The sequence below is a fragment of the Harpegnathos saltator genome, unplaced genomic scaffold (assembly GCF_003227715.2).
Source record: "Harpegnathos saltator strain DR-91 unplaced genomic scaffold, Hsal_v8.6 scaffold171, whole genome shotgun sequence".
Taxonomy (NCBI): domain Eukaryota; kingdom Metazoa; phylum Arthropoda; class Insecta; order Hymenoptera; family Formicidae; genus Harpegnathos; species Harpegnathos saltator.
In genome coordinates this window covers 795,861-823,852 of record NW_020229952.1, presented here as the reverse complement: position 1 = coordinate 823,852, position 27,992 = coordinate 795,861, and the positions used below count along the sequence as shown (strand labels likewise).

Below are 27,992 nucleotides of genomic sequence, written 5' to 3'. Positions count from 1 at the left end.
GTAGCGTACGCGTGTCACGTGACGTAACGTACGTGACGAAGATCAGCTGATAAATACTACATTCACGCGTGCTGACACCCCTCGAGTGCGCGGTGGTGGTTGAGAGGCGCCCTTACGCGCGCGCCGATCGCCCAGGAGCGAGACAGATAGCCGGTGTGATTGTTATGAGCGTGAGAGATTTTATTCGCGGGGAGCACAGAACGTCGCACATTTCCGTCAGGCACGACGGCGCGAAGAGAGAAATGACAAGTCTGGCCGGATCGGAAGCGCTTAGGTACTAATTGGCGAGGGTATTATCTGGCAATCAATGGCATAAATGCGCTCGGCTATCAGCGTTATCCTGTCGAGCCCGGTACCCGACAACAAGATGTCCCATCCCGATTATGAGCAAACCGCCCACGATCACGCCGCCTTGCTGCTGCTACTAAGGCCCATCGGCGCGCAGATCAAGCCGAAGACAGTTGGTAGGTTATGTGAGAGGATCACCAAAGCTGGCAGCAGGTTCTCCGTGTCTGACTCCAGCGGTGGCACCCGGGAGATCCTCGCGAGGTTCGTCCGCGAACATCCTGTGGAGAACAACGACTGGGGGGATTTTCAGACTCACAGGAGACTGCTGGGTCTCATCACGTTCGGCAAATATGACAATCAGGCGGAGTTGAACGAGTTGTGCAGGGTGCATGAGACCTTGAAGGTCAAATACAGCAGCACTTTGTACGACTCGCGGGCTATCCTCTTCGGGCCGCTCGAGTCGAACGGTCGGCACGAACCACCGCCGGACTACACCACACCCGGTAACTTCAAGACCCGTGCAGTGTTCTACGCAGACGAGTCATGCCCCGACCTGGAGACTCAAGTCGCTGAATATCTAAATTTTCTGTTCTGGATCTTGGAGTCCAAGAGGCTGGAGCGTTCCAGGGAAAAGATAGACCGTGTTTCTCTTCTGTTAGCGCCATTCGAAAAGAAAGACTTTATAGGACTGGATCTTGAGTCTAGGAACAATAAGAAGAGATGCGTAGGTCGTATGACGAAACATCTGGGAGACTTGTGTCTTCAGGCTGGTCTCCCAGCTGAAGCATTAAGTCATTATAATTCTGCAGCCAATATCCTGCAGGCAGTCAATGACTGGCTGTGGCTGGGAGCCGCTTACGAAGGCCTCTGTGTTGCTTCGGTCTTAGTACTGTATCCCAATATGTGTCGAAGTCTTCCGCTGCAACGGAATTCTTCCCTGCAGGAGGGAAGTCCAAGCAAACAAAGGTAATCTCCACAAGTAAGATATATTGCAACTAATCTGCTAAAAATCTGCTAAAAATCTGCGATAAAAAAGATCTTAAGATTTCATCTGTGTGATTCTAAGACACTAATTCGTCATCTTACAGACGAGGATCGCAAGCTATCACGGCCCTGCCGGCCCCGCCTAGTATAGAAGTGATAAAGACTAATATGCCACATATTTTGCAACCTGATGAAATATCGAAGAAATATCGTGACGCCATAGTGCATTATAGTAAATATCAATACGCAGGTATAATTGAAACCGAGGCTAGTTTTAAGGCTACAAGAATCTCAATAGAACAAAACTGCACCCTGCAAGCTGCATCGTACCTAAATAATGTTGTACTGATCAATCTGCCTCTGAGTGAGCAAGAGAAAGTACGTACCGTTAATATAGTGTAATTGCGGAGAACTCCAAGATATAAAGCACACCAAGGTGTTATATAGATAAAACATTTCAGATTGATCGATTTACCACACTATCAGATCTATACACGAGCTTTGGTTTTGATAGAAAAGCTTCATTCTGTCTGCGTCTAGCCGCCACGCGTCATGTGTCGCAAAATAATCCCAATCCAGACTGGCAACAGTGCTACAACTTAATGTTGCAAGCTACACCCGGATTTAAATTATCCTTGGATCCTGTCGATATGCCGCTAGGTAATTCTTACAATGATCAGATGTATATTCGTAGCCTTTTCTCTCGAGATACACTTTGATCTCGACTGGTTCCTCGACCTCAATGGTTCCTTCCGTTGTCTCAAATCAGATCTTTCTCTCGTAGATGGGCAAAGAGGATGGCCGGTTATACAGATCCAAGTGATAAATGAGCTCGTGGCTGCTGCAAATCGGATGGGTAACCCAGCCCTGGCTACAAGACACATGACATTCCTCCTTCAAACGATGTACAATCATCTAACACCTGACGAACGGAAAGATACCGCATTACAGCTTCAAAATGTGTCACAGCAGTGTGAGGGTGCACCGGTGCCTCTTGTACGTTCAGAAAATTCAGATGTTACATTACAGAATTACATTACACACACGCCGTATTCACGATACAAAAAAAAAAACGACATCTTTGGTAATAGGTTTTGGATTCTGGAACTGTTATACCACCAGCTAATTTACTAAACATACCAAAGACAAAATCGTTCACCCTGAAAAACATGCAGCCGCATTTGCAGCCTCAGAAAATAGAAAGGGTGAAAGAAGATCACGGCCCGTTCTTATTCACACCGATCAACTTTGGATCGTTGGAGCGCAAGAATACCTCGAAAAGTAAAGTTGGTATGTACGTACCTAAATGTTCATATTCGACACAACTCGGCAATGCATCACCTCTGACATATGACATGTTTTCATTACAGATTATTTATGGGTAGAAGGAGACACCTGCGAAGTATCGATGCAGCTTATAAATCCTTTGCCGTTTGAGTTGCACGTGTCTAACATGAGATTGCTGACGAACGGCGTGGTGTTCGAATCGATACCGGAAAGCATCAGTTTGCCCGCGAAATCCGGGCCGATCGCGGTCACGTTGGCAGGCAGACCTAAGGAAGTTGGTGATTTGGAGATACTCGGCTTCAGTACGCATACACTAGGAGTGAAATCGAATTGTCGACTAAGGCATATGGAAGGCATGTTGCATCCGCAGTATACAGTTGAGGTGATTCCAGCCTTACCGAGACTCGACGTCGCGACCAGTTTGCCTCAAACCGCCAGCTTCAGTTCGGGCGACAATATAGTTACGAGCGCGAGTATATCGCTCTACGGCGGTGAGAGGTCCGTATTCACTGTGAACACTCTGTTAATTCTTTGTTGTGTAAAATCGGTCAACATGATGATATTGCTCGCGCGTTTGCAGCGCCGAGTGCACCGTGACGATAACGAACGTTGGGCAAGTTCCTATTGAGATGGTCGAGTTATCGGTGCAATCCGCTCTAGACGCTGTAACCGAGAGTAAGATATTCAAGTGGAGCGATGAGAATCTAATGATGCAACTACCTCTGCAGCCTGGCAGCAGCGCGAGTCTCACTCTGTATCTGTACGCAGCGACGGATTTCGTGGCGCCTTCGATTAGAAACGGTAACATCTACGTTGATCTAAAATCTCGAAATATTCGTCGTCCTGCTTTCGTTAATAATATGTAACTTGCTCTTTCAGACATGATTAGCAGCACTTGTCTCAGTCAACCGAACAGCTTAATGTCGCATTCGGGCCACAGTTCGCTGCCGTCTAGGCTCAGTTCCCCATCCCACCATACCAAGAGACAATCCGAACTGACCTCCTCCTTCAGGTCGGGAGTGAGTTCGCAATCTGGTCATTCTTCCTTGGCGAGCACGCGTCTATCGAAACTGGCGATACCTCTACATACATCCAACGTCATCGAGGGTCAACTGAGAATTAAATATTCGGGAGGCGCCGGCTTGACGGCTGGTTACTGCAGAACTTCATCTGTTTTTATAACCATCGAGATGCTACCTAGTGTACAAATCACCAACTGGGATGTATTGCCGGCTGAAACGTAAGTTATAAAAGAGCCAGGTGTTCTATAAAATATCACATTTATTCATATAATTTGTAGTTTATGTGCAGTCATAGAGATCTAATTTACAAAAGCCTCTTGCCGCATCTTGACGATTTTTAGGCCGTTACAATTCTATCTCGTGTTGGACGTGACAAATATGACGAATCATGAAATGGAATTGCATTATACGCAGAGTAAATGTATATATATGGAAGGTAAAGAACCATGTAGGATACCTGTGCCGGTTGACCGATGTCCGCTTAACAAGTTGTCTATGGTAATGAAGAATATAATATACTTAATAATATACTAGAGACGCGTTATATAACGCAACATTATTGTACCGCGTTGCGCTTACAGCTAAATGGTGCTGGTGATACCGGAGAACTCCAAAAAATATGCGCTGAACATATCGCCTCGCTGGTCGATCTTCGCTGGCAATTATTAGGTACAGAATCAACTGGTAAAGCGACTCTATCTGGTATCACACTAACTCAGGACATGTTGGATCTGGTGAGAATGAGCCCTCTTCAATGGGGTGCGTATATATATGTTAATTTCTACACATTTGTCTATTTAATTGGATGTCAGTCAAAATGAACGAGTGATGAATTCCTTCCAGAGATAACTATCAACGACGTTATTGTAAAAGCGCAAGATGAATTGACATGCGGTTTAGGCGAATGCGTCAGTGTCGGTGTGGGAGTATGCAATGCTCTGGAACATCCACTGAACGATCTCACATTGTCCATCAACTTTTATCAGGATCATCACAATGGAGTTAACAATTATCACTTAGATACGAGATTGTCTATAGCTGGGGCGAATAAAGTCATGCTACCTGCTGTAAGTTGCAACTTTTATAAATGCAATTTGTGATTGTATCACAAGCGTTGCGTTTCCCATTATCATAAATGATGATAGTTGCAGGAGTACGGCAGAGCGTATCACGAATGTCGGGTAGTATTTTTCACAGCTGGTCAATACAAAATAGATATTCAGTGCAGTAGTAAAGAATCCGCTCCGAATTCCCCGGTACTTTATTCGGAGCTGATAAATGCCGGACACACATGGCGCTACATTCCGCCGATCGAAATAACTGTCGACGATTATTAACAAACCATTGTCCATCTAAATATTAGTAAATTGTAATATTTGTAAAATAAAATGGAGAAATGTTGTATTCATTATATATATATATATATATATATATATATATATATATAAATAAATAAAGCTTTTACTTTCTTTAATTGAGATAAAAAATTACAGCATCATTCCGTCTATCATATCTTTAATACTTAATAATATTACACAAATTTGTCATCGTTAATATTAATATGTGCTATACGCGTTTACGAAATTATATTTTCTACCAATTATATCTATTATAATAATATAACTATATCGATATATGTCACCCATATGTACTTTCACGTGTTTGCTGAACAAATATGTTTACTTCCTACAAATCACATACAGAAAAAAGATTAAATATGAGAAATATAAAAGTATTCATTATTTCTTTAATTTTATTTTCTTGCCTAGTGGAATCATTTCCATTTCCTGCAAATTTCTTCGGAACTTTTTATAAAATTCAAGTACAGCTGTATTGGCCCATACTTGGTGACTATTGAAATCTAAAATACGTAAACTTTGTAAACTCTGAGCTCTAGAAAGTGCCACATATGATTGGCCAGCATTAAACACTCTTGACAGGCACATTTCTACACAGTCTAAAGTTAAGCCCTGGCTCTTATGAATTGAGAAGGCCCAAGCTAATTTTAATGGAACTTGCTTTCTGTGCACCAAAGCACCAGAACTGGCTTTAATACTCCATTTTTCCATCTTTGCGTCATATTGAGCTCCAGACCGAAACTGAACTACCGGTATATCATTTTTGAAGTCGGTAACAACACCTCGAGCTCCATTTACCAATCCACTAGTAACACTTACGTTCTTTAATAACATAACTTGAGCACCAACTTTTAATATTAATTTACTAGGTATAGATGCTAGCTGCTGATCTAATACATGTGCCATAGAATTATCAGAATCTAACGCTGTGTATACTTTAGTCTCACCTTTAAGTTCACTTAGTTGAAATTCATTAATCTCATCAGCTTCCTTAACATGTGAACACAATCTGGTTGCTAATACTCCATTACTTTCAATCTTTTGTTTTGCTGTTTCTTTCAAAGTATCTACGATATCATCCGTGACTCTACCTATCCTAATATTATTCAATATCCTTACAAACGCTTCATCCTTTTGCCTGTGAACTGTCTGCAGCTCATAGTTAAAATGAACACATTTTTCCCATGCCTCACTTTGAAAACAGAATTTTGCTTCATCGTTGTTCTTGGATACAGGTGGTAGTTGAAAGAAGTCACCACATAAAATCAACTGTATTCCACCAAAAGGTCTCTCTGTCTTGCGCACATATCTTGCAACTGCCTCAATTTTATCAAAAAAGTCGCCATCTACCATAGAGATTTCATCTATTACTAAGTGCTTTGTTTTTCTCCATACAGCAGATGAAGCCGCTCGTGAAGCCAATTGAAGACACCTGTTCATAGTGCCAGTTCCTAGACCAATACCAGCAAATTGATGTAAGGTGATTCCACCTATATGACAAGCTGCTACTCCAGTACTCGCTGTAGCTATCGTCACATCTGGAGGAAGGGCTGAGATTATCTTCCTTAATAGAAATGACTTCCCAGTACCTGCACTTCCAGTAAAGAACACATTCCTTCCGTTGAGTACTGCATTTAAAATCATGTTTTGCTCCTCAGTCAACTCTCCCACAGTAGGATTATCGTACAGTTTCTTTACAACAGGTACTTTAGAAGTACTGTCACTAAAACGCTTCCGCTTCTTAATAGAATTTGGTGACGGAGTAGTTTCTGTCTTGCGCGACACAGCCAAGGCTTTATCTTTGGCCCTGTTGATCTCTGTGCTTGTAGCTGGACTAATGTCATTAGCACCATCTGATCGCATATTACTGAGAAGCTTCTCTTTTAAGGGATTTTTCAACACGTTTTCGTTTTGACCTGTCAGCTTGATGAATATAGCCTTCAAGAAACTTATCAACTGAGAGGATGGTGCATTTGACAGAAACAATGTGCAGTTCTGTTCCTTGAACTTGATCGATGCTTTCCCCTCAGTCATAAATTTATTAAATACTGATATACCTTTCAAGGATAATTTCATTCGACCATTGGCCTTGTCTGCATAGATTTCGATGAACATTTCACGTTTATTATCCCGGATCAGACGCAAGGAGGCCGTTCTGTGAGTTACTTTTCGTAAAATAGATCCTTGGGCGTTTAACCATTCAACCGTGGCAGAGCATGTTAATAAACAACCGTCTGCATCCATGTCCTCTACGAAGATAAAATTACCTATAGAGAAAATATATCAAGCCAATGTCTTAAAAACAATACAATAATTTTATTATTAATTATTTGTACTAAATTACCGGAGTGTTTTCAACTTGGATTGAGTATGACACAACATGCAGATCGAACGAGCATAAAACGCGGCAAACGACAACTTAGAACATGTGTAACGGAAGTGACTGATACTCGATCGATGAATCGATATTCGATTCTTGCTTCTTGTTAAAAGATCGATTATTTTCAGTATTCAAAAATTCGATACAGACAAAGCTCATCATATATTTGGCTTGTTATTGAAAAAAAGCTGCTGTATCTTTTACTATTTTAAAACAAAAGGTGTCTTGATTTTCGTCCATTATTTCAAAATATAATTCCAAACTCTCCGCTACGAGTCGTCACTGTCCTTAACAAAAATTCGAGATCGTAATATGACTCGATACAATACGATCAAACGAATCATTTATTTTCAATTAGTACTTACAATATGTTTAATACTGTATAAATTTCTTATTAGTAAGTCTAATTAGTTAAATAACAAATAGTTAGAATTTCATAAAAATGTCGATTATCTTTTATGTTTGTAAGGGAATTATTAAAAATGTGTTTATTATAATCGATTATTTATGCATCAATTGTCTTTTAACTTACTACATCTTGGAAAATATAAAGAAAATTGGAAAAATAAATTCTTTTTTAAAGGATGGGACAACAGGCATACAAATGTCAAATAATAAAAGGTTCCTTATAACCAATCATTTGTTCTTCGTTTTTGCTTCAGTATAGTATAATACATTTAATGAATTCGCGTGAATTTTATACATCTATCGCGTATTTTGATACAAACATTATATATGTATCTACATGACAGAGAAAAAAGCAAGTGAGAGAGATATAAGATAAAATATTGAACTGAATGTTTACATTTATGGAAAGAGCTTTATATTTTTATCCTAAAAATCCTAAAATTAACACAGCACTTCACGATACGTGGCGTTATCCGTGCATTCCTTAACGCAAGGAACTTTCAGACATTTATTTGTACATTAAACATACTTAAAATATCCTTAATTAAACTTTCTCAAGTAATTCGTCAATATTGTTGTCAGCTTGAAGAGGTATACTGATACTTTCATCTTCGAAAAACGAATAATAAATCATTTCAATATCCCCTGAGCATTGTATCAAATGTGAAAAATAGAACTTTTGTAGCAAATATAAATAAAATACACCATTATAAATATATTAAATTTCACGCAATAATAGTATATCTTGATAGAAAAAAATAACAAGTGTATAGGAGATAATTGACTACAGGCTTTTGTGATGTGTGGCTAAATCGAAAATATAGTCATATTAAAAATACTTAACGTTTATATAGCCTATACAGCCATATTAAAATATATTTGGTTTTAATAACCCGTTCTTTTTTGTTTCATTTAGTCACGTCGCATGTGCATAGCGGTCGTTATGAATAAATAACGACCGACGTTCGATATTTTTTCTTTTTCGCATGCTGAGCTTGCATGTCGATGACAGATACATAGCGCTAAAAGGTCGAGGTATATCGAGAGGACTTGGCGGACATCCCAGCACACTTCAACGAATACCTAAAAGTATTCTAAAATATCGGACGCCTCGCCTGTATTATATAGTACACACATTTGCACGATTTAAGATCTACGACAGTGATACGATACATCCCTTCGTAAAAGAAGATAGGATCAAAAGCGATTTGACCTCTGTCTTGAAATCAGCGAGATGAAAAACAAACAATACAAAGAAGCGAGGAACGAAAACCACTATTGTTTTGTCCCTTTTCTCGTTACCTTCCTCTTGTATCGTCAGTTTCACGAATTCAAACTTTAAACCTTTTAGTTGTACTTTTCCTTTCAATACATACACACACACACACACACACACACACACACGCATGCGCGCACACATGGGACGCACATCGTGCATATTCACGGACAAGCGTCATGCGATTTTTTTCTACTTTTTGATCGCACACGGGAGAATCACGGATGCCCGTGGTGCTGCAGATTGTGCAACTCGTAGGCGAGATGACAGCACTCGGAATCGCTCCATCGATGCTGCTCACGTATCCTGCCCTCGACATTCGGCCCCGACGCTTCCGATACCTATAGGACGACGGCAGTTGGTTAATTTTAACACACAAAAAATTCACTCTGCCGGAGACAGAGAGATATACCATCCGCCTCAGAGGAATTTTGTTATTTATCCGCATGACGTGTGTCCCCGAGGGAGAAGCGATCGATTTTTATTCTACACGCTACAAATTCAAAGGAATACTCGGATACTCATCCGCCTCGCCCCGGAGTTTTACGCTTCTGCGACTAAGAGCCCTCCACACTTTTTATTCCCTCCTGTATCATCCATCATACGGCTGCCATAACATTGACCGCCGCAGATATCGCGGATGTCTACTACGTCGCAAATAAAAAGAAGCAAAGGGAAGAAAGGAGAGTCATGAGGGGGATGATTCCCTTCTATCGCAGGCTAACTCACGTTCGAGCAGAAGGAGAGCAACGATTGATCGGTGTACTTGCTGCACAAGGGCGACGTATGCTGGCCGTGCTGCTGACTCTGCGTCGTCGTCTGCAGCACCGTCGGCTGGCCGTTACCGGCGATCTCTAGGTAGCCTCTGCTGCTCGCTAAACTACCTCCTCTCGTTCCATCATCTGTAAAATTTCATTTCACCAGACTGTCGTGTGCACGGCACGAATCTCACGGACAGTTTTCTACACAGGCGGCTCGTTGAGTATCGATCGAATATCGGTAATGTCTGAATCAACGTCGAGACTTCTTCAGACTTTCCTCTCTCTCTCTCTCTCTCTCTCTCTCTCTCTCTCTCTCCCTCTCTCGCAGGCCATCTCATTTTACCGTCGGTCCTTTGGAATGCCGCGAAGCAGTTATTCGTCAGTCAGTTCGGTCAGTCAAAGACCGATGGCCTGCCGCAATTAATCAGCGCGTACGCGTTTCACTCGCATTCCCTAGGCAGTCATCAATTTAAAATGGCTGAAACGCGGCAAGATCTCAAGGACTCGCTCGACCCATTTGTCAGCAATGCGGCCTCCCCATTCCATCGAATTACCTATTTAGAGGGTCGGAATCAGAGCGGTGATATTCAACATTTGATGCCAACGACGCGACTCGGCAAAGGCAAAGCGAGCCGCGACGCAGTGGATGAAACTGTCTCGCGAAGCAAGATACACGCAGGGGGACACGAACACGATTCGTAGGACTCAAGAGGACACCTTGTGTACTCGCCATCGAGTGAGTGGACCGACGGATCGCCCGCTCCTGGAACAGGCACGTGGGTGACTTCCAACGCGCTCTCCACCACCTGGGCCGTGGTCTCGAGTGTCGACCGGTCTTCCCGGAGGCGTTGCAGCTGCACGTGCTGACGGAGTGTGTCGAAGGTCGTGGGCCCCATCGGCCGCGTAGGCGCGGCCACTTGCTGCCGCGAAGCGCCCTCGACACCTCGACCCTCACCTCGCCGTTCAGGAAGCAGTACAACACCGCCACGAAGAAGCCCTGCTCCCGAACAGAGAGACCCGGGGGTCACGATTGTTCGCGCCTCCGTTCGATGAACGTGACGGGACGGTGGTATTACGCAAAGACAAAAGTTACTACGAATGATTATGCATTTAAATTACACCGTGAGCCTGAAATGAGATTGCTTTCGTGGGATCTCGAGCCGCCGACGCGCGTGTCTCACTTCTGGAAATTATACGGTGAATCTTTGCGCAGTAGCGCCGCTCGCCTCTCAGCCGGCCGATGAGACATAATTTACGAGGTAGCTCATGGACCGGCGCTTACTCGCGCGCGGCAGCTCAAGAATAATGCAATGTTTGTGCGCCAAAGCAGGGATTATAGTGCTATTAATGATGGCGCATTGCCTGGAAAGACGCGAACAGCTGGTCGCAGAAGAGCCATACGATCTCCACGGTCTCGTTCACACCGATGCTGTACGACATGCCCAGGAAGACCGTGTAGTGTACCCCGAATAGCGGCACCAGGACCAACGTGCTTCTGGCCCATCGTCTGAAAATCGAAGCATATTGAACATGGATATGTTCGTGGAGCTTAGAAAACGTTGGGCGGCCAACGTTTCTGGATAGAGACGCGCTGCGAATTGAAAATACACACAGTTTGCCTCTCCACGAAACTTACTTGTATCTCTGCGTTTCCTCCAATACGGTGGACTTCAGCTTCGACAGGAGCACCCACACGATGTTAACGAAGAGCACAAAATTGATCTGACGCGGCCGGGGATGACATGAGATTAGTTTGCGGTCGACTTAACATCAAGACACAACTGAGCTTTGCCCGCGTTCGTCGTTCTTACCAAGATAGAGAGCATCGTGGGTACGCGTATGAAGAGGAACAAGAGAGGCTTCACGTTAGTCGTCCAACAATACGTATCCTCGAATATAATCCTCGTGACCACCCAGGGCAGAACAAATACAGCTGGCAGACCTGAGCAGCGAGGAGATAACGATGAAGAATTAATTCAACCCGAGAAGTTCGCCAAGATCATCTTCGCGAGTGAAGCAGATAACAAGAGCTACTTCTATCGATTATTTATATTCATCTCCTGAGGAATAATGGCGATAAATTTCTTAAGCCTTAAGATAATTATATTCCAGCTGCAACTTTTCTCGAGCAAAAGCCGACGTCGAATTTCTTCAAGAACTTGACTTCCTCCCTCGGGGTCTTGTACATTTTGAAATACATCTTTTCTGCACAGGCTTTATGACTCTTTTAACTATCTTTACGATAATTAAGATGAGTTGAATTAAAATTAATTGAAGGTATCCGTATCTCGAAGAGATTCCGCGAGGAAATCAGTAAGGAATTCCGCGCAGGGTGCTTCGATTTCTCATTAATCTCAATCTCTCCTGTTGATCCTGCCCTGTCCCTTTACCGCATGCGCTTTATATGAGTTAATTTCGCTCACCCCATCCGAAAGCGATGTAGGCAGCGATGCTGGAGTTAGCGTCGGTGAAGAGCGCCAGGATCACCAGATTGTGCAGGTATATCCCCTCCATCAGGATCCAAGAATAATTGGCCAAGATGAAGTACTGCCACAGGCTGGTGAACATCTTGCAGTGCCAGTTGCTCTCCGCCTCATCGACCAGCCAGTAGCCGTCACCGTTTTTGATCACCACGTCCGCCAGCCCGATGCCCGACACGAAGAGCATGTCCTTCAGTAGCGCCATGAACGCCCGCATGACGAACGAGGCGAACAGGTGCATGTGCAATATGTTCCGCGGGCATCGCAACTTCCTACGTCCGGTGGGAGACAAACTTGAAGTGGCAACGCGACTCGCGTAGACCACACAAGCGCGAGTGATCTCGGCGCCGCGACGCGCGATTCTCTTTGAAATTAAAGCAGTTGCGCGATCGACCGCATTCCGACCGCCGGCAAATTCACTACACTCTCTTCAGCGGTAGCCACGACATTAAAAATCGTTAGGCACTCATCGATACTTTTATATTCATCGGTCGATTCTTCATATGCTTGAAATAACGAAAGGGGACATGTAGACGGGAATTTAGTGGGGGGGGGGAACACCTCCGAACAGCCTGTAAGGTCGACTAATTGTTTCTTAACTAACGTCGCGACTACACCGACGAGAAAATGCACATCTACAGAGCAAGGCGCACCTTTATTAGGCGTGCGATTGAAACTACGATCACGTTATGCTTACTTGATGGTGGCTAAGATACAAAAGGCGATGATGAGAGTGAACAGCGAGATTGTGTAGCCGAGTTTCGAGATGGTCTTCACGATCGGGAAGAATTTCTACAACACACAACCGAGTTCTCAGCAAACGAGTAATCGATCATCATTAATTTATGACTTACAGATAATTCGCTACAGCTACAAAGCAGCTACAAAGTGATTTCCACGAGACACCGCCCGTGAGCGCTGATCGCACTGATTCATTTTCGAAGAATTGCCTGCGCGAAGTACCGGAAGAAACCCGAGAAGTTGGCCGAGTTGGCGAGTTGTCAAAAACAAGGAACAATGAAGACCGCTTGCGAGAGACCAATTGCGAGTGCCGTCTAGACCGAGTAATCCAATTAGCCCGAGTAACGTCTTGCGCAACAACAATGTCGTTACGAATGTGATCCCCATGAGAAGTGCAGAAGTTTGAAATTACGTTTAATTAATGTCCCGCGGAACCGCCCGACCCACTGCGTAATCCTTTGCTATTTCTCATCGAGGACGCAACACGTCTGCACATTGTGCATTCCATCTCACGGGCGTGATGCGCGGCTTTACGATCCTTAAGGAGATTGCTTCCGGTCACAGTTTCGTCGTGGCCCTGCGAAAACTCCCCCGCGCAATTTCTACCTTCGGCCCCGTCGGGGAGAAGAATGCTCTTCTGCCCCCTTCCCGCCCGCCCACCCGATAACACCATTACGTCGCAGCTATTGGCTAATTTGCGCGCCCGCTCGATTCATTATCATCTAAGACCCCGGGAACCCCGCGGGTGCTCGGCGCTGTAAACGTGGCGACGCTCCGGTGGATAACGTCTTCGTCGTCGTCGACGTCGGCGTCGGCGTCGGCCTTTATAGCGCTCATTTCCTCGCGAGTAGGACAATTGACGTCACGTCACGTCGCGTCAGTGTGATTCCGATCGATCTCTTCATCTCCGCCTCTCTTTCTCACCGGCTGACTCTCGAGAATACCGTGTTCGGCGATTAGCCGAATATAATATCAATCGCCCACGTGGTCTACTTAACGAGGAACGATCGCTCACTTTCGTCCCCCGAGTATCTATTAACTTATCTCACCCGGATGAGAGTGACGTTGTTCGCCTGTACATCCGATATGTTCATCAAGACGGTGACTAGCTGCTCACGGTAGCACTGGCTGTAGTTGCTCCACGTGATGCCGGTGACGGTGTTGAAGTACCATTCGCCGTTCGGCATGCATTGCTTCGACGCGTCCGCCTGAAAAGCACGGGAAAAGTGCGTTTATCTCGGTTGCTCCGGAGCTTATTATTTTCCTCGGAATATCGAGATACCGCTAGTCCGGGAGCTAACGTAAGCGAGTCCAGAGTAACGGATACGTGTTCGTTACGGGATGAAAAGAAGGAACTATGACGGCTAATCAAATCCCCGCCTCGTGGAGGAAAAATGGAATACAGATTCCGGAGTGGAGGGACAGCTCGGGTGTGTGTTGTAAATTCTTGCGCTCGGCCGCGAAATGTGCCGCGAGCGGGTTTCAATTATCCGACTTTGAAAAATGAATTTCACCCTGTGTCCCCCCTCCCCCTCCTCCTCCCCCCCTCCCCCGTCCGGAGTGCTTACGTTAAGACAGCGTCGCCAGAGATCGAGAAATTCAGCCGATTAAATTTCTCACCGACGTCTCCGCGCGTGTCTCGATATTAATCCGCTCTCCGCTCGTTACTCCGCCATATAAAATTGCAATTTCGTTCGGAATATCCGCTCGCGGGCTTCGCGGCCAGCGAAGCGTCAATTCCGTGAGAATGAAGGGAAGAAAGGAGAAGTACGCTGCACCGAGGGGTGTTACCTCGATGTCGAACCCTATGATATAATATGGGCAAGACTGCACGGCCAGTTCCCCAGGTGGCGTCGAGTTCCAGCACAAGATCTCGTCCCAAGTTTCGGGACACCAGCCTGAAACAGTTTACGTTAAGACGTAAGCGTGAGCGCGAGTGAGAGGGCCGAGTTTTCACGCGAGGGAGAGAAGCGCGCCAAATGCGACACCGCCGCTCCGTCGTCCAAACGGTCCGAGCTTATTTTCATGCAATTTAAAACGAGCAGCGGATGCCCGTTGAGAGAACTTGACTTCGTCGCGGAAATCCGTCGGAAACTTATTCCGCCGGCCGCGCTTCGAGTACCGCAAAAGAAGCCGCTTCGAAACCGCTTTGGAAGCCAGAGAACAATCAATGACACGGATGATCTCATGAGTTTCGCGTTTCATTCATTTTCACATCGATGATGAAAATAGCAGCGCAGAGAGGTTTCCCTAGTTTCCGCGTCATTATTATGCGTGGGCTCGCATCGGCCTCTCGTCTCCGCGCAACTCTGATTCCGCGATCGCCCGCCGAACTGCTGCGTATGGTTTACCTCCTGATAATCCCCACTGAAACCGAATATTTTACACACCTGCGGGCCGCGTTCGTCCTGCCGCACGTGCGGCCATGGATATCCATGGATATGTCGATGCGTATCAATATCTCGCCTCGCCTCGACAGTTATGGAAATAATGGATTTGCCCCTTTGCGCGACACGGCGCGATATATAGATCCGATCACACACGGCGGTCGTTATTATTAAATGCGCCGGCTGAGCCAGGCGAATCGGTGGTCATTTGCAGCCCGAGCAGCCCTCCGGCGAGGATCGCGAAAATCGTCGTCGTCGTCGTCGAGGTCGTCCGCGAGGATTCGCCGAGTAGCGCGACAAACGTGTCGCGCTCCTGCGCAGATTTGCCTGCTCTTTCGGCTCGCTTTGATGCGGTCCGCGGGGACAGGAGAATCCATTAAGATGCCGGATGCGCGCGAAGCGAAATTGCATTTGTTCATTTCCACGTGTATATCGTCGCCGCCGCCGCCGCCGCTCTATATGCGTCGCAATAGAAGCAGGCGACTGCATTTACTTGAAACAATGCCGCGGGCGGTATTATCGACATTCGTTGTACGCATCCACCGCCGAACCGTATCGCCGAACAACGCATGCCGATGCATTCGCCCGCGCGGCTCAATTTGAAAATCGTGCGCTGCCTCTCGATCGCGCGGATATCGCCGGTCAACCTAACAGCATAACACGGCGCGAGACTCGTCAATACAGGCGAAACTCTCTCGGCCGGAGACGGGAATAACGCAACGGCACAGACTTTTCGTTCGCGTTCGACTCCGGCTGCGTGAAAGCTCGTTGAAAAGCACCTCCGATTCCGACAGCGCGAGAGCGCGCGTGAGCCTTAATTTATAATTTCGCAAGACCGCTCTCCTTGAACTTATATATCCTTTAACCTTTAACGAGCGAGCGCGTTCGACGAACTTCTTCTTTCGCCTGCGTAAAATCCCCGCGGAATGGAACGTGCGGGGATCAAACGCGCAACACTTCTTCGTAAATATTATCGCAACTTTGTGCTCGCTCTCTCTCTCTCTCTCTCTCTCTCCCTCTCTCTCTCTCTCTCCCTCGAGTTAACTGAGAAATCAAGAGCACACCGCACGAGCGCGGAGTTCTCTCGCGCGAGTCTCCGCGATATATTTGTTGGTCCGCGTTTGTTTATCGGGGACGGATCGTGGAAATCGCGCGATGCAAATTTACGAGGCAACCAATTCTGCCGAAGGCAGGCGAGCGCGTCGACGACAATCCGTGTGTGCACATACGATTCTGTCTCCCATTGTGTCATATTTTACTGTGCGCGCGTGTGTGTGTGTGTGTAAATATACACACGCACACGCGGAAACAACGATAAATAGCGATGGGACTCGCGCGGGACCCCACGACTCATTACTCATATTGATGTAATTAATACTTGGGGCGTCAGCGCGACTCGCGCGTTTGATTTCGCCCGAACTACTCAACGCCCCGTGCGAGATTAACTGCGACATTAATTGCTTCGGAGGCATTCTATGGGCGCTGTTTATCCACGGTGTTGTGCGTACACACGCGGCGGAGCGCAAAACCACGTGGCTGACATTAGTCCACGCGCGTTTTCTGGCGATCCGTCGCCGTCGGCGACGGGTGCTGGATGGCGGCCCGCTGATAGCCTTTGAATTTTCCCCTCCAATTGTTCCGCGGGCTTCCGTCCACGCCTCGCGTTCTAACGCGAGCAAAAGCGGCGACATTGCCGGCCGCGCGTGAGCCGTCACGCGGTCGTGGTAGCGATCGCGAAATTATCGGCGGAAAGTATTCACGCGACACGCGACGTCACACGCAGCCTGGTTTCCGAAACTGTGTTATGTCAGCCGGGCGAGTCTCCGCTGATAATTTCGAAGCGCTCGGTTAAATTATGCGCGCCAGTTATTAACTGATAATTAACTTCTAATTATGCGCCATACCGATAATTATTGCAACTGCTAACTTGCAATTAACGATCGAGGCTAATCGAGCTAGTCGAAGCTATTAGCGTGCATCAAGGATACTCCAGCGTCCTGCAACCACGCGCGTTATCCTGTCCCCCGCGATAATTATTCGCGGTTTAATCGACGAACTTATCGTACATTTACGTCTCCTCACGTTGCCGATGCGTCCAACCGATCGATTCGGTCGCTCGCACTGTCTCGTGCGATTAACGCGCGATTGAGCGGGATTAAAACGCGAGCGCGGTATCGCCGCGATCGATCGCTCTCGCGATTTCCGCGCGATACGCGCGAAGACGCCGCGAAGAGATCGCGGGCATGCTAATGAGGCGATTACTAATGATCCGCCCAAAGCTTGCGTGCACGCGTAATTCAAGATTCCACGAACATGCATACAATGTGAGATTTACTGGACGCACGTTGAATCGCGCAACCGTGCCGGAGGCGACAGGCGCGTCCTACACGCTGAAATATCAACGCTGTTTCGACATCGGCGCTCGGCGCTCTCTCGCTTTCTCTCGCACGCGCGTCTCGTTTGCGGAATTATTACATATCGTATTTTTCGCTTGCCTGCTTCCACGATATTGCCGCGATTGCAGCGTTTGAACTCCGTTTCGAGCATCAGATCCTGGTCCCGACTGAGGTCGCTGTTCTTCTGGAACAAAATCCAACGTAGACGCGAATGAATATTCGTATTTATCGTTGAATTATAATGCAAATCGCGCGCACGTGGCAGTTTGTGATCCGCGTGTGAGAAACGTCAGTTTCGTATGCACGTTCAGTATGTACGTGCGTTTCGGACAATTTATTCTCGTCGATTTTGCTTCATTCGCAACGCGTCACCTTTCCTGATTCGCTGCGTCGTTAAAACACCCTTAAATTTCCACTCGGGCGCTGACAAATGCCGGATTACCTCGGCGAGCAACGCGTCGAGGAAATCGATTTCTCGATTAAGAACGGCGAATCCCAGATCTAAGGTGATTACGGCGGGAACATCTGCGAGATGGATTTATCGATCAGGAATATCTGCAGGAATTATTTGCAAAAAATTGGAAGGATAGGAAAGACGCGGTACGGATGGCAACAACGTTGCCGCAGCGCAAGGATTTTCCGATTCGTTCACTCGCGTTTGCAGCCGCTTCGTACGTTTCCCATTACATGCATATGCGACTAAATTAAATGCAGATCATCCGGAGAATTTGTAGCCGAGTCGCACTACATCAGATTATAATAACAGATAGTAAATACATCTTTTATTAGAATTGTTCTCACTTTGAACATTTTTCTAAATTTAAAGGAAAAATGTACGGGCTTAAATAAAACGAGGTTAAATGAAAAAAAAATGTATGCCCTTTATATGGAAATACCGTTTATCGCTCAAATATTTCAGGTCTGTCGCAATATTCCGGGTCCCCGTGTTTAATTTGCGAACGGCCGGTCCTCCGTATTCAGGCTGTATATTGAAATCGCAGGGAAAAAAACGTTAACTCGCATGCGTTTCAGCGCGAGCGCGAAAAACTGAATAAGCGCTCTTGTGATTTTTGCGATTGACAGAACCCCCTATCTTCGACTTCACTGTTTGCACCCGGTGTTTTCGATCGCGCAGACTTTCTCCGAGCGAAATTACTCGACTCTTCTTTCGCGCGACGGGAAAAAGAGAGAATCGGCAAAGCTTAACTCATCGGACGTTGCGCTTTAAGCTCTCTCGAATTCGATGAAGCATCATTCGCATATATCGCAGCGACGTCGAGGCCATCAGCGTCAATTTTAATGCGTGTGCTTCTGTCGCTTACCGTTTTGCCGCTCGCTCTCATTTCGCTTTCCCTACTTCCGTTTCATCACCCGTGTTTCATCACACGCTTAGTTTCATCACTAAATGGTCACCCTCGATCACCCGACGAAGGGGAAGGAAACCTCAGCCGAGAACTTGCTTCTCAACGTAAGACTAATTAAAACCATCTCTATGTGTATACCAATTTTTATCAGCAGTCGCGCACGATTTAATTCTGCCGATTACCAAACTGTTAATTAGTACTCAAAACAGCGCGGTATTTACATATGCAGAAATCCCCGCCACTGAGACTCGTCGCGGTGCGGCCGTGTGCGCGCACGCACACACGTCCTGCAGGAGAAATTAAATGCATTCATGCGATATTTACGAATATAATGCGCACCGTGATGCGCACCGTGATGAGCCGGACATTTCAGTTCATTATTGTATTATTAATTATTCCTATTATTACTGAGCATCCTGTTGAGATACGGCTGATTGAATTGACGCTCGCTCGCTCGCTCGAACCACCGACGACGACTTGCTCGATCGGGAGCCGCCGGGAAGGGGTTAAATATCGCGGAACACGGCCGCGAGACGCTTTAAACAGCTTCCCGCGAATATGGCTTCTATCCAGAGACAGAATACGGGAATCCGAGCGGAATCCGAATGCTACTTTGTTCGTGGCCACTTCTTCCGAGCGCTCGGCGTGGAAATTCAACGGGAAGCTATCCAAACGGTCCGTTGCGCATTCTTCTACGTGTCACTACGCGCGAGTCCGCACGGGACGGGACAGAAAATTGTTTATTTTCTCCGCGACTTTTTCCAGGCCGCTGCCGCACGTCACGCACGCTCCCATGAAATGGGCGCGCGATTATTCTAGGTCGCTTATTCGAAATAAACTCTGCACCTAACGCGCGAAAGTCACGAATCTGCAACGCAGCCCCCTTCTCGTCTCCTTCTTATGAGTTTCTTTTCTCTCTCTCTCTCTCTCTCTCTCTCTCTCCCTCTCTCTCTCTCTCTCTATGCATCCGTTGTATATTTCGTTAATAGAGTAGTCACTTATTTAAGTCGTTTTATGTATAATTTTACGTCCAGAGAGGATGCGCTCGAGAGAGTGCGTTTCAAAACGCGACGTTGTCCCGGAAAGTGCACACTTATACATCTCTCTCCTCTCTCTCTCTCTCTCTTTCTCTCTCTCTCTCTCTCTCTCTCTCTCTCTCTCTCGGGAAATATTTTTATACGTTTCTATATAACTGTTATAAGTAGGCAGGGGTGCTTTCGTGCCTCGCGCAGTGACACACATAACTTAAACGAGCGTTCGCACGTCGTCGGCAACTTCTCTTTAGGCCGGCAAATAAACGGTCATTCCGTACGGAAGATTAACTGATATATCGGAACCGGATTTCGCTCAAGTTCCGAGCTCCGACCTTTCCTGCTGAGAGGACACTCGTCAGCGTATTGTTGAGAACGATCGGAAACGAACGACGGTCATCAATAACGGACGATTGCTGGTATTACGCGTGCGAAATACCGTTTCTCGGCAGTTCGATCTCGCGCTCTCGCGAATATCCGCTTGATGTAATCCACGACTCGCGCCTCTTTCACAGAGAGAACGCGATTCGCACTGGCGATAAACAGATCGTAAGATACGAGAAGAAAAATATCCTCCTCGCGAAAAGAAAACTACATATACTCGTGTATATATATATATATATATTCCCTGAAGATATCGAGATGTCAGGAGCGCTCCGAGCAATTCCGACGCGTGCACTTTAAATGCTTTAAGCGAGTCGTTTTCTGATGCGTAGCAAAATCGAATTTTCAGGTATACAGCGTGACAATTTCCGCGTCACGTGGCGCGAAGCAGCATTCCGCGCGGTGCGAAAAATAGTGTGCTGCACGCCGCGTTGAATTTTTTTCACGTCATCTCTTTGGAATGACAGGTGCGTGAGGTAGTTTAGATTTACCGCCCACGCGGTATCCAACTTGTAAACGCGTACAAATAAATGATGCGCCGCTGAAATATCAGAAGCATGGCGAATGAGAGAGGAGCAAAGACACATAGCGTCACACCGTTGTTGACACTGGTGTCTTCCTCCTCGGGGAGGACGGAAATTGTCCGTGAAAGAACAATCGAAATTATTTATTAACACGCGCAGTCGTGGAAAATTAAAGGAAACGGTCGTCTCTCAGCCAGGTAGCTGCGTGCTTGGAAGCTTCGAGCCGCTGTTCGAAATCAACGCACGAGTCCCGGAAGAAAGTTTTCGCAGTGGAAGTACCGCGAAAACCTCATTGTCGCGAAATCGAGCACCTCGGCGAAATTTCGCCTCAGCGCGAACTTTTGCCGGAGTACAGCAAAGGGCACTTTAACGTGCCGCCGAAGGAGATGTGTCTCCATGCGGGAATCCGCATGCGGGAAAATTATGGCACGTTCGCCGTTATCATTCTAAGGGTAGCATTTATGGTCCGTGCTAAGCTTTCGCAAGCTCCTGCCGTGAAAGAGTGAGAAGCTTTGAAGTTGCCGTTTGACGCGCGCAAAACACGCGAATAAGCTCGCGAAAGAGCTTGCAAGATTTGTCCACGCCAAAGCTCGAGGATATCATTAGAAGCATGCCGTAATAAATTACCTACGGACAAACGCATTATATTTCAAAGGAGGTCTCTGAGAAGTATCTCGCTCTGCCTCTTTATCCTCTTTAACTGCGAGATACCTGAGGGACGGGAGTCCCGAAGATGAGGGAAAAAATTACAGAATATTTTGCATCTTGTTTATGGACAAGTGAATCGATCGTCAATCCTCAATTTACACGTTACGCGAAAATATTTTTATTCTTTCTGGTTTATCATGTGAATTGATACGAATTCTGTGCTGACCGATGTAACGTACAACATATTATTATTATTACGTTAAATATATAAGTGGCACTATAGATATATCCATCAAGCATGTATAAATATTAAAGCCAAAGTGGCATTTCAGCCAATAATATAATATGCAATGGTTAACTTTGCAAATATTGGCCTAATAAATGCAAATTATTCACGATTGGACGGTCAAATTAATCGTTGGATCAGGGATAAAAGTGAAGTAAAATTTCACTGCAAACGCACGTTGCAGCTGACGCACTTTCGGCTTCGCCGAACGGAAGAACGAAGCGAGCGGCGCGACGGGGTCGGAAATAGCGTACTTGTTACAGTCAACGAACCACTTGAAGCTTTTTCCGCGCGTGGTTTTCGTGGCGGATCGCATAATGCCGCTTTATCCGCGGGTTAAGTGACCGCGCTCGTAATCTCCGCGATTAAGTGCTCTCTCGACGACCAGCGGCAAACATGGGTTAATGGCAAATAGTGCGCGTTACTTCGAAAAAGCGCGCGATCGCTGTCCGATTTAAAGGCGAGGAAGCAAAAAATAAGAAGAAACTGAAACACACTTGCCCATCACCTCACACACACACACACACACGCACACACACAGGTTAGAAATATCATCGTCACTCTCGAAGTTCCCGACGAATTCTCATAAGTTTTCCCGCTTCGGTAATCCAGGTTTCATCCGGAAGTTTTCAGGGATCCTGTCGCGAAGCAAAGAGTCCGGAAAGTGAAATTGACATTGCACGCAGAAAGTCGGCCGAACGACTTGTAAATATCGGTCTGACGGAGCGTCTTCCCGTACTTCCCAGCGCGTTCGCCAAGAAAAACGTCGGCTGGTATTTTCCGATGAGCAATCGAGTCCCTGACGAGTATATTTAACGAATTATCTGTCTGCGAAGATTTATATATACCGTCGGAAGCGTCCACTAAGTCTTCTGAAGCAGATGCAAGCGCGAATTCCAAGTTCTCGCGTCGACCTCGGCAGACCGGAAGATTGCGACGTCCATTGACGTCGGACGAACATTCATCTCGGATTTTCACAGGCCTTTATTATGCATGATATTTATGTCATAGTCCGCTCGATACTATAAATACTAAAATTATATCCGATATGTGTAGAGTCATACGTGATCTTTTTATTCGATATTTGATGCTTTCGGAAAATTACGCTAGTCCGAAATTTGGACCTTCCTGTAGATGGGAAGTTGTTGCGCGAGCAAGAAATATCGCGGCATTAACGCGAATTATTTTTAAGGTAACGCGATTGTCGCTACTCACGTGTGACTTCATGGCGGCTTCTTGAATTATCGTCCCTCGCGTATTCTTCTCTCAGCTGTACGCGTTTCGATCCTCAGTGCGAGCCGTTCTGCAACATATTGATGCGCGCGTTATTAATTAATCATTGTTCGCGGTATCGCACGTGAAGACTCTCTTTTTACAATCGGCTGTCGTCGCCATCGATGCAGTGAATCACTGACGCGTATGCGCGCGTCAATAATTTCCAAATATTTTATATTCGCTAGCAGCGCTTGCTTTTCGAGTATATCATCTTTGAGAAATGTGGAACGTTAATTATTGCACAACACGTGGTAATGAGTTTGTCGCGGAGTACGCGGTAGTACAGCCGATTATCTTTCCGTCATAAAGGGAAGCTTTGACATAGCTTCGGCTTTTCGTCGAATAACCGCGAGAATCGGCTGCTAATATCGAGCGTAATGTTCGATAAATTGCGATCGCATTGAGCCTTGACAATATTTTGAGCTTCGATAGAATCTCGCGTTAAGGCGCTTGTTCGGTCAGTCGTAAAGTATTGACTCGATGCAATTTTAATTACCACGTGAGATATTGTTAATTGTCTCATTAAGTACAACATATACGTTGCCTAATAAGCGGGAAACCTCTCAAGGATGAGCAGAGGGCTTGTGTAACAGCGTTTGCCGTTCGGTATCGCGTTCTATATGCAAGCCATACAAAGATTAATTATGAAAGTGGTCATTTAGGCGGGTCGATGAACAATCGTGCGGGAGCCATTCGACGAAATCTCGATGTGGCAAATTGACAACGATACCTAGGAAATGACTCGACACGCCCTTGTTTGTCATTTCATTAGTCGTGTATTAGTAGATCGAGCAAACGACACCTCTCTTTTTCGCGATACTGCGCCCTCCCTCATCGTCTACGCTACATTATTAGCATGCGACGATCATTAGCCGCAAGCGATTACCGCAACCGAAAATAACGAGCACGAGACAATTGGCAATTTGTTCGGACAATTCGAGGATATCATCAAAGGGGTCAGTTACAAGTTGCCTGACGCATCAACTTCGCTCGTGTAATTGATGGAGACCATGAATCCGTGAATTTCGCAAAATTGGCAATGGTCAGCTTAAGAGACAATCAAGAGGAGATGTCTGTTTCCGCAAAAGCAAGTTTGCGCGCAAGAATTGATCTTATGCGAAGATTAATAATTAATCGTACACTAATAATTAATCATGTACTAATAAAACAGATGTGTCCCATAAATCGGGATTGCAACACAACGTGATATAATCTCTGGGATTTTCAAGTTACGAGAGAATATTCCACGAAGCGGAACATCCGACCAAAGCTGCGCTCGTGAATTTATGGACAATCTGGATGTGGTTGGCGTACCGTGTCTTCAACAATCTGTGTCTGTATATGTATGTTTGCGTAACAAACTTATTTATATTAATATGTGCACAATGATCAGCGGTCGATTAAAACTGCAAAGCGGATTGCGATGAACAATGATAATTGCGAACAATGGTCTCGTCGATCGCGAATCTAACCGGTGTATCTATCACGAGCAAATCGGTGAGGATTTAAACGGAGGATGCGTTACGCTTCGTCAGCTGTACGTCGCATTATCGATTACGGCTATTCCGAAATGGTTATCTCTATGACAAATTGTTCACTATAACGTCAAGTTCGACAGATTCGATCATATTTGTCGAGGGGAAGAATATATTGGCTTCAGCGATAGATCGTTATACGTGCGAAGCTCGCGCAAAGCTCAACTTGCACTTGACTCGAGGATATTATTTTGCGGTTGCACGACGGTTACACCGTTGCTTTAGTTTTGTACCGCTGATTACTCTTCTTTTCTTTTTATTTTTCTTTCTTTATTTTCATCTTTTATTTCTATGTTTTGCACGTATTTCTTCGTATATCGATATTCAGGCGCCCTTCAACGTAACGATCGCGATAGAAATATATCAACGTGCGATTTCGAGAGTCTCAAGAGGCGTTCAAGTGCCGAGGGGTACTCTCGAGAGAGGGGATTTTGCGAGGCTTTCGGTCCGGCAAATGAAAATATTCCGCGCGTAGTAGATAACGGCGCACGTGATCGATTAGATTAACGTGGGCACAATCTCGAGGAGATGGAGAAACAGTGCGCGGACGAACAAACAATTAAAGAGAAAGCCATTGGGCCTGCAGGGGGAAGACTTAATTGCATTTCAGCACGGATTACTTATGGTTTTCTCTCACGACGTACGCACGTTGGGATTTTACATCAGTGACAATATTTTATCAAACACGTGTCAGAAAGTGTAACTTTCTAATGTCAATAATTTTTGACACTGACACAATGGCTTTGTTAAATAACAGTCACAACTAATCAAGAAATGGGATAAAGCAAGTTTTCTCCTTGACAATTCTCGCCTTTGGTACAGACGTATTAACGTTTTGGAACATTACACAATATTCCTATTACTCTTCGCGGTAGAAATTCCCGACCGATGTTAAACTCCGTCTTAAAGGTCAGCTAGTGGGTTAAAGGTATTCTCAGATCTCTGTCTCAATTGCACTCTTGCGCCCTACTTCGTCGTTAAATACTCGGTATTTCGTCTGCTTTGCACTTCATTTAATTCAAGCGCAAACGTCGGTTTCTCCGGTGACGAGACTTTCATCCTTTGCCGGTGCAAATACGAAAACACGTCCGAGGCGTCCGTAATTCCTTTAGCTGTCGGACGAAGCGCCTTCGTGTTAAACGCGAAATCGAAGTGTCTCGACAACCTTAATTCCATTTATTTTCTCCCAGCTATCAGCCATACATCTTGTATCTTGTAGCCGCGCGAGTTTGCCCGTTAGCTGCGCGTCAAGCTAATAGATTGGATATTTCGCGTAAGATAAAGAGCAAGATTCATTAATGTTACATACACATACAAACGTCGCGAGGCAATTTTGAGCTTTCATATTCTTGCAGCAGCATGCCGTTAATCCTGTAGACGCAAGTGTCGACGTTACGTTTATGCAGACGTTAGACAAGATTCCGCAGGCCTAACAAGTTCTCTTCAGCCAGTTCCGCTTAAGAGAAAAATAGAAAAAAAGAAAAGAAAAGATCGCGATGTAATAATAACATTCGAGATGAGATTGAACAGTCGAATTATTAAAAGATTAAAAACTCGTACGTGCAAAATCCTGAATTTTGCGCTGGTAAGTTTTTGGTTTTTCTAATAGACGAGTTAAAACAGCAAGCCCATTTCCCCGTGCTTAATCGCCATTCCGCCGTTCCGCCGTTAGCTAACTTTTAGCTTGTATTTCTTGCGATTTGCATTAATAAGTGTTTCTCGAGCGATCTCGCTCGTCGGACGCTCTCATTTTCCGTTAAGCATCTGAGTACCCGTCACGACTAAGACCTGTTTTCACGCCAATTACTGGCGCACCGACAAGTCGAGAGAGGAGAGAAAAAATTGAAGAAGAAGAAGAGGGACGAAGTATCGAGGGTAGCTTAACAGTGATTATAACGGTTGGAAGACCACGGTAGCGGTTAAAAGACATTTGCGCGGCCGCTTCACAACTTAGCCCTGCCGAGTGGTTGTGGCCTATTTCTGGATGTTACGTAACGAAAGCCCAGAAGTGCGGCTTGTTCGCGGCTTCACGGATCCACTCTTTCGCTGATCCGCCGGACAAGTGGACATTTATTTGCGATTCCACGGTTCGTTCCGAATCGGTCGACCCGAACAACGCCGCGGATAAAACCGTGATGCGCGAACGGGCTTCCCGATGGCCAACAAGTTGCCCTCTTCGCTGCCCGCGAATTCATTATCGCGTTCATTACGAAGTGACTATTTTCCTTTCATCATGACACGCAAACGTGTGATTTTAGCCATCCAATAATTGCAGTCGGAGATAATCACGAAAATATTTTTCCGTAACTTTCACACGAGATAAATAGCAGATACGAAATTTAATAATCGGAGACCTACGATGCTGGAACTGCCCACGTTTTTTCCTTCTTCCTTTTTCTTTGTTTACTGATCTTTAATACATTTTATGATATTAAACGTTCCTTATTTTCCTTGTTTCCAGCGGCAATCGGTCCTTGGAGATATGCCACGAGTCATTAGCATTACGCGAACTCACCGCTGCAATCAGCCAGACCCAGTTTCTCCTACACATTTAAAATCGTTATATCTATTATTAGAAGCGTTATTCCGCGACGAACATCTGCACTTTGCGTGATTGTGTACCTTCACCTCAGTTCAAAATATTTTCTCCGTGATAATATTGTTTACGAGCGGCGTATTCTCGTTCATGTTTATCAGAAAAGGTACATTAGACGCTTCCTCGTGCGAAGGGACGAAGAAATGGATTCACTCCACGTGCGCTTCTTCGCGAGGTACTTTTATTATATCTGAGAGGTAACTTGCACACACCTTCGTGGTATGCTTGACGAGTCTACGACGTTCGCGATGAGAAGTCTGTAGTTCTCACTCGCATCATTCTATTCAAGCATAGCGGAGTGAAAGCAGTCGGTCCTTTGACGCTCTAAAGCGCAGTTATTATTTATATTTCTTTCGTAAATGTCAGCAACTCTTCACTTCGTATTCTTACATATTCACGTGTGCCTTCTTTCCTTCTCCGACGTTTCTGGGGCATTGCGCAGCGCTATTTAAGAGCAATAGACTGATAAAGTACGTCAGAACATATCACGATGAGCAGCCATTTTTCTCGATATTTCTCTCTCTGAAAAAATGTCCGCATTCCGCGAATGTATCGAGGAATTTATATTAATAATACATTCG

General features: G+C 45.6%; 3 protein-coding genes across 15 annotated transcripts in view; 1 reads left to right on the top strand and 2 right to left on the bottom strand.

Annotated features, from left to right (window-relative positions):
* Window positions 1–28: 28 nt before the first annotated feature.
* Window positions 29–6,488, top strand: brun (trafficking protein particle complex subunit brun). 2 transcript variants are annotated; one of them, XM_025297195.1, is made up of 12 exons: window positions 29–1,254; window positions 1,377–1,650; window positions 1,734–1,932; window positions 2,057–2,268; window positions 2,364–2,562; window positions 2,643–3,057; window positions 3,140–3,360; window positions 3,439–3,799; window positions 3,923–4,079; window positions 4,163–4,340; window positions 4,425–4,648; window positions 6,337–6,488. In XM_025297195.1, exons 1-12 carry the CDS (start codon window positions 317–319, stop codon window positions 6,379–6,381), a joined length of 3,423 nt encoding a protein of 1,140 aa, XP_025152980.1. In that variant the 5' UTR covers window positions 29–316; the 3' UTR covers window positions 6,382–6,488. The 2 variants fall into 2 exon arrangements, with proteins under 2 accessions (XP_025152980.1, XP_011153131.1); XM_011154829.3 differs by lacking the exon at window positions 6,337–6,488 and adding an exon at window positions 4,727–4,977 and having other exon boundaries at window positions 31–1,254.
* On the bottom strand, window positions 5,192–7,650 carry Pif1 (Pif1 DNA helicase). 2 transcript variants are annotated; one of them, XM_011154828.3, is made up of 2 exons: window positions 7,284–7,650; window positions 5,192–7,188 (listed from the first exon to the last, which is right to left on the bottom strand). In XM_011154828.3, the coding sequence occupies exon 2, from the start codon at window positions 7,181–7,183 to the stop codon at window positions 5,321–5,323; it is 1,863 nt and encodes a 620-aa protein (XP_011153130.1). In that variant the 5' UTR covers window positions 7,184–7,188; window positions 7,284–7,650; the 3' UTR covers window positions 5,192–5,320. The 2 variants fall into 2 exon arrangements, with proteins under 2 accessions (XP_011153130.1, XP_011153129.1); XM_011154827.3 differs by having other exon boundaries at window positions 5,192–7,206; window positions 7,284–7,648.
* A 782-nt stretch (window positions 7,651–8,432) lies between these two features.
* Window positions 8,433–27,992, bottom strand: part of LOC105191426 (secretin receptor) — a 35,314-nt gene continuing 15,754 nt past the window's right edge. For 7 of the 11 annotated variants that reach the window (XM_025297159.1, XM_025297161.1, XM_025297157.1 and 4 more), the window contains 12 exons: window positions 23,221–23,308; window positions 17,868–17,952; window positions 14,777–14,883; window positions 14,035–14,193; window positions 12,942–13,036; window positions 12,188–12,516; window positions 11,576–11,706; window positions 11,401–11,486; window positions 11,127–11,271; window positions 10,458–10,761; window positions 9,733–9,905; window positions 8,433–9,344 (listed from right to left, as the gene is read on the bottom strand). In XM_025297159.1, the coding sequence (XP_025152944.1) occupies window positions 9,222–9,344; window positions 9,733–9,905; window positions 10,458–10,761; window positions 11,127–11,271; window positions 11,401–11,486; window positions 11,576–11,706; window positions 12,188–12,516; window positions 12,942–13,036; window positions 14,035–14,193; window positions 14,777–14,883; window positions 17,868–17,952; window positions 23,221–23,232 (1,749 nt within the window). In that variant the 5' untranslated portion in view covers window positions 23,233–23,308 and the 3' untranslated portion in view covers window positions 8,433–9,221. The remainder of the gene's footprint in view (window positions 9,345–9,732; window positions 9,906–10,457; window positions 10,762–11,126; window positions 11,272–11,400; window positions 11,487–11,575; window positions 11,707–12,187; window positions 12,517–12,941; window positions 13,037–14,034; window positions 14,194–14,776; window positions 14,884–17,867; window positions 17,953–23,220; window positions 23,309–27,992) is intronic. The other 4 variants (XM_025297164.1, XM_025297165.1, XR_003112652.1 and 1 more) reach the window with 3 other exon arrangements.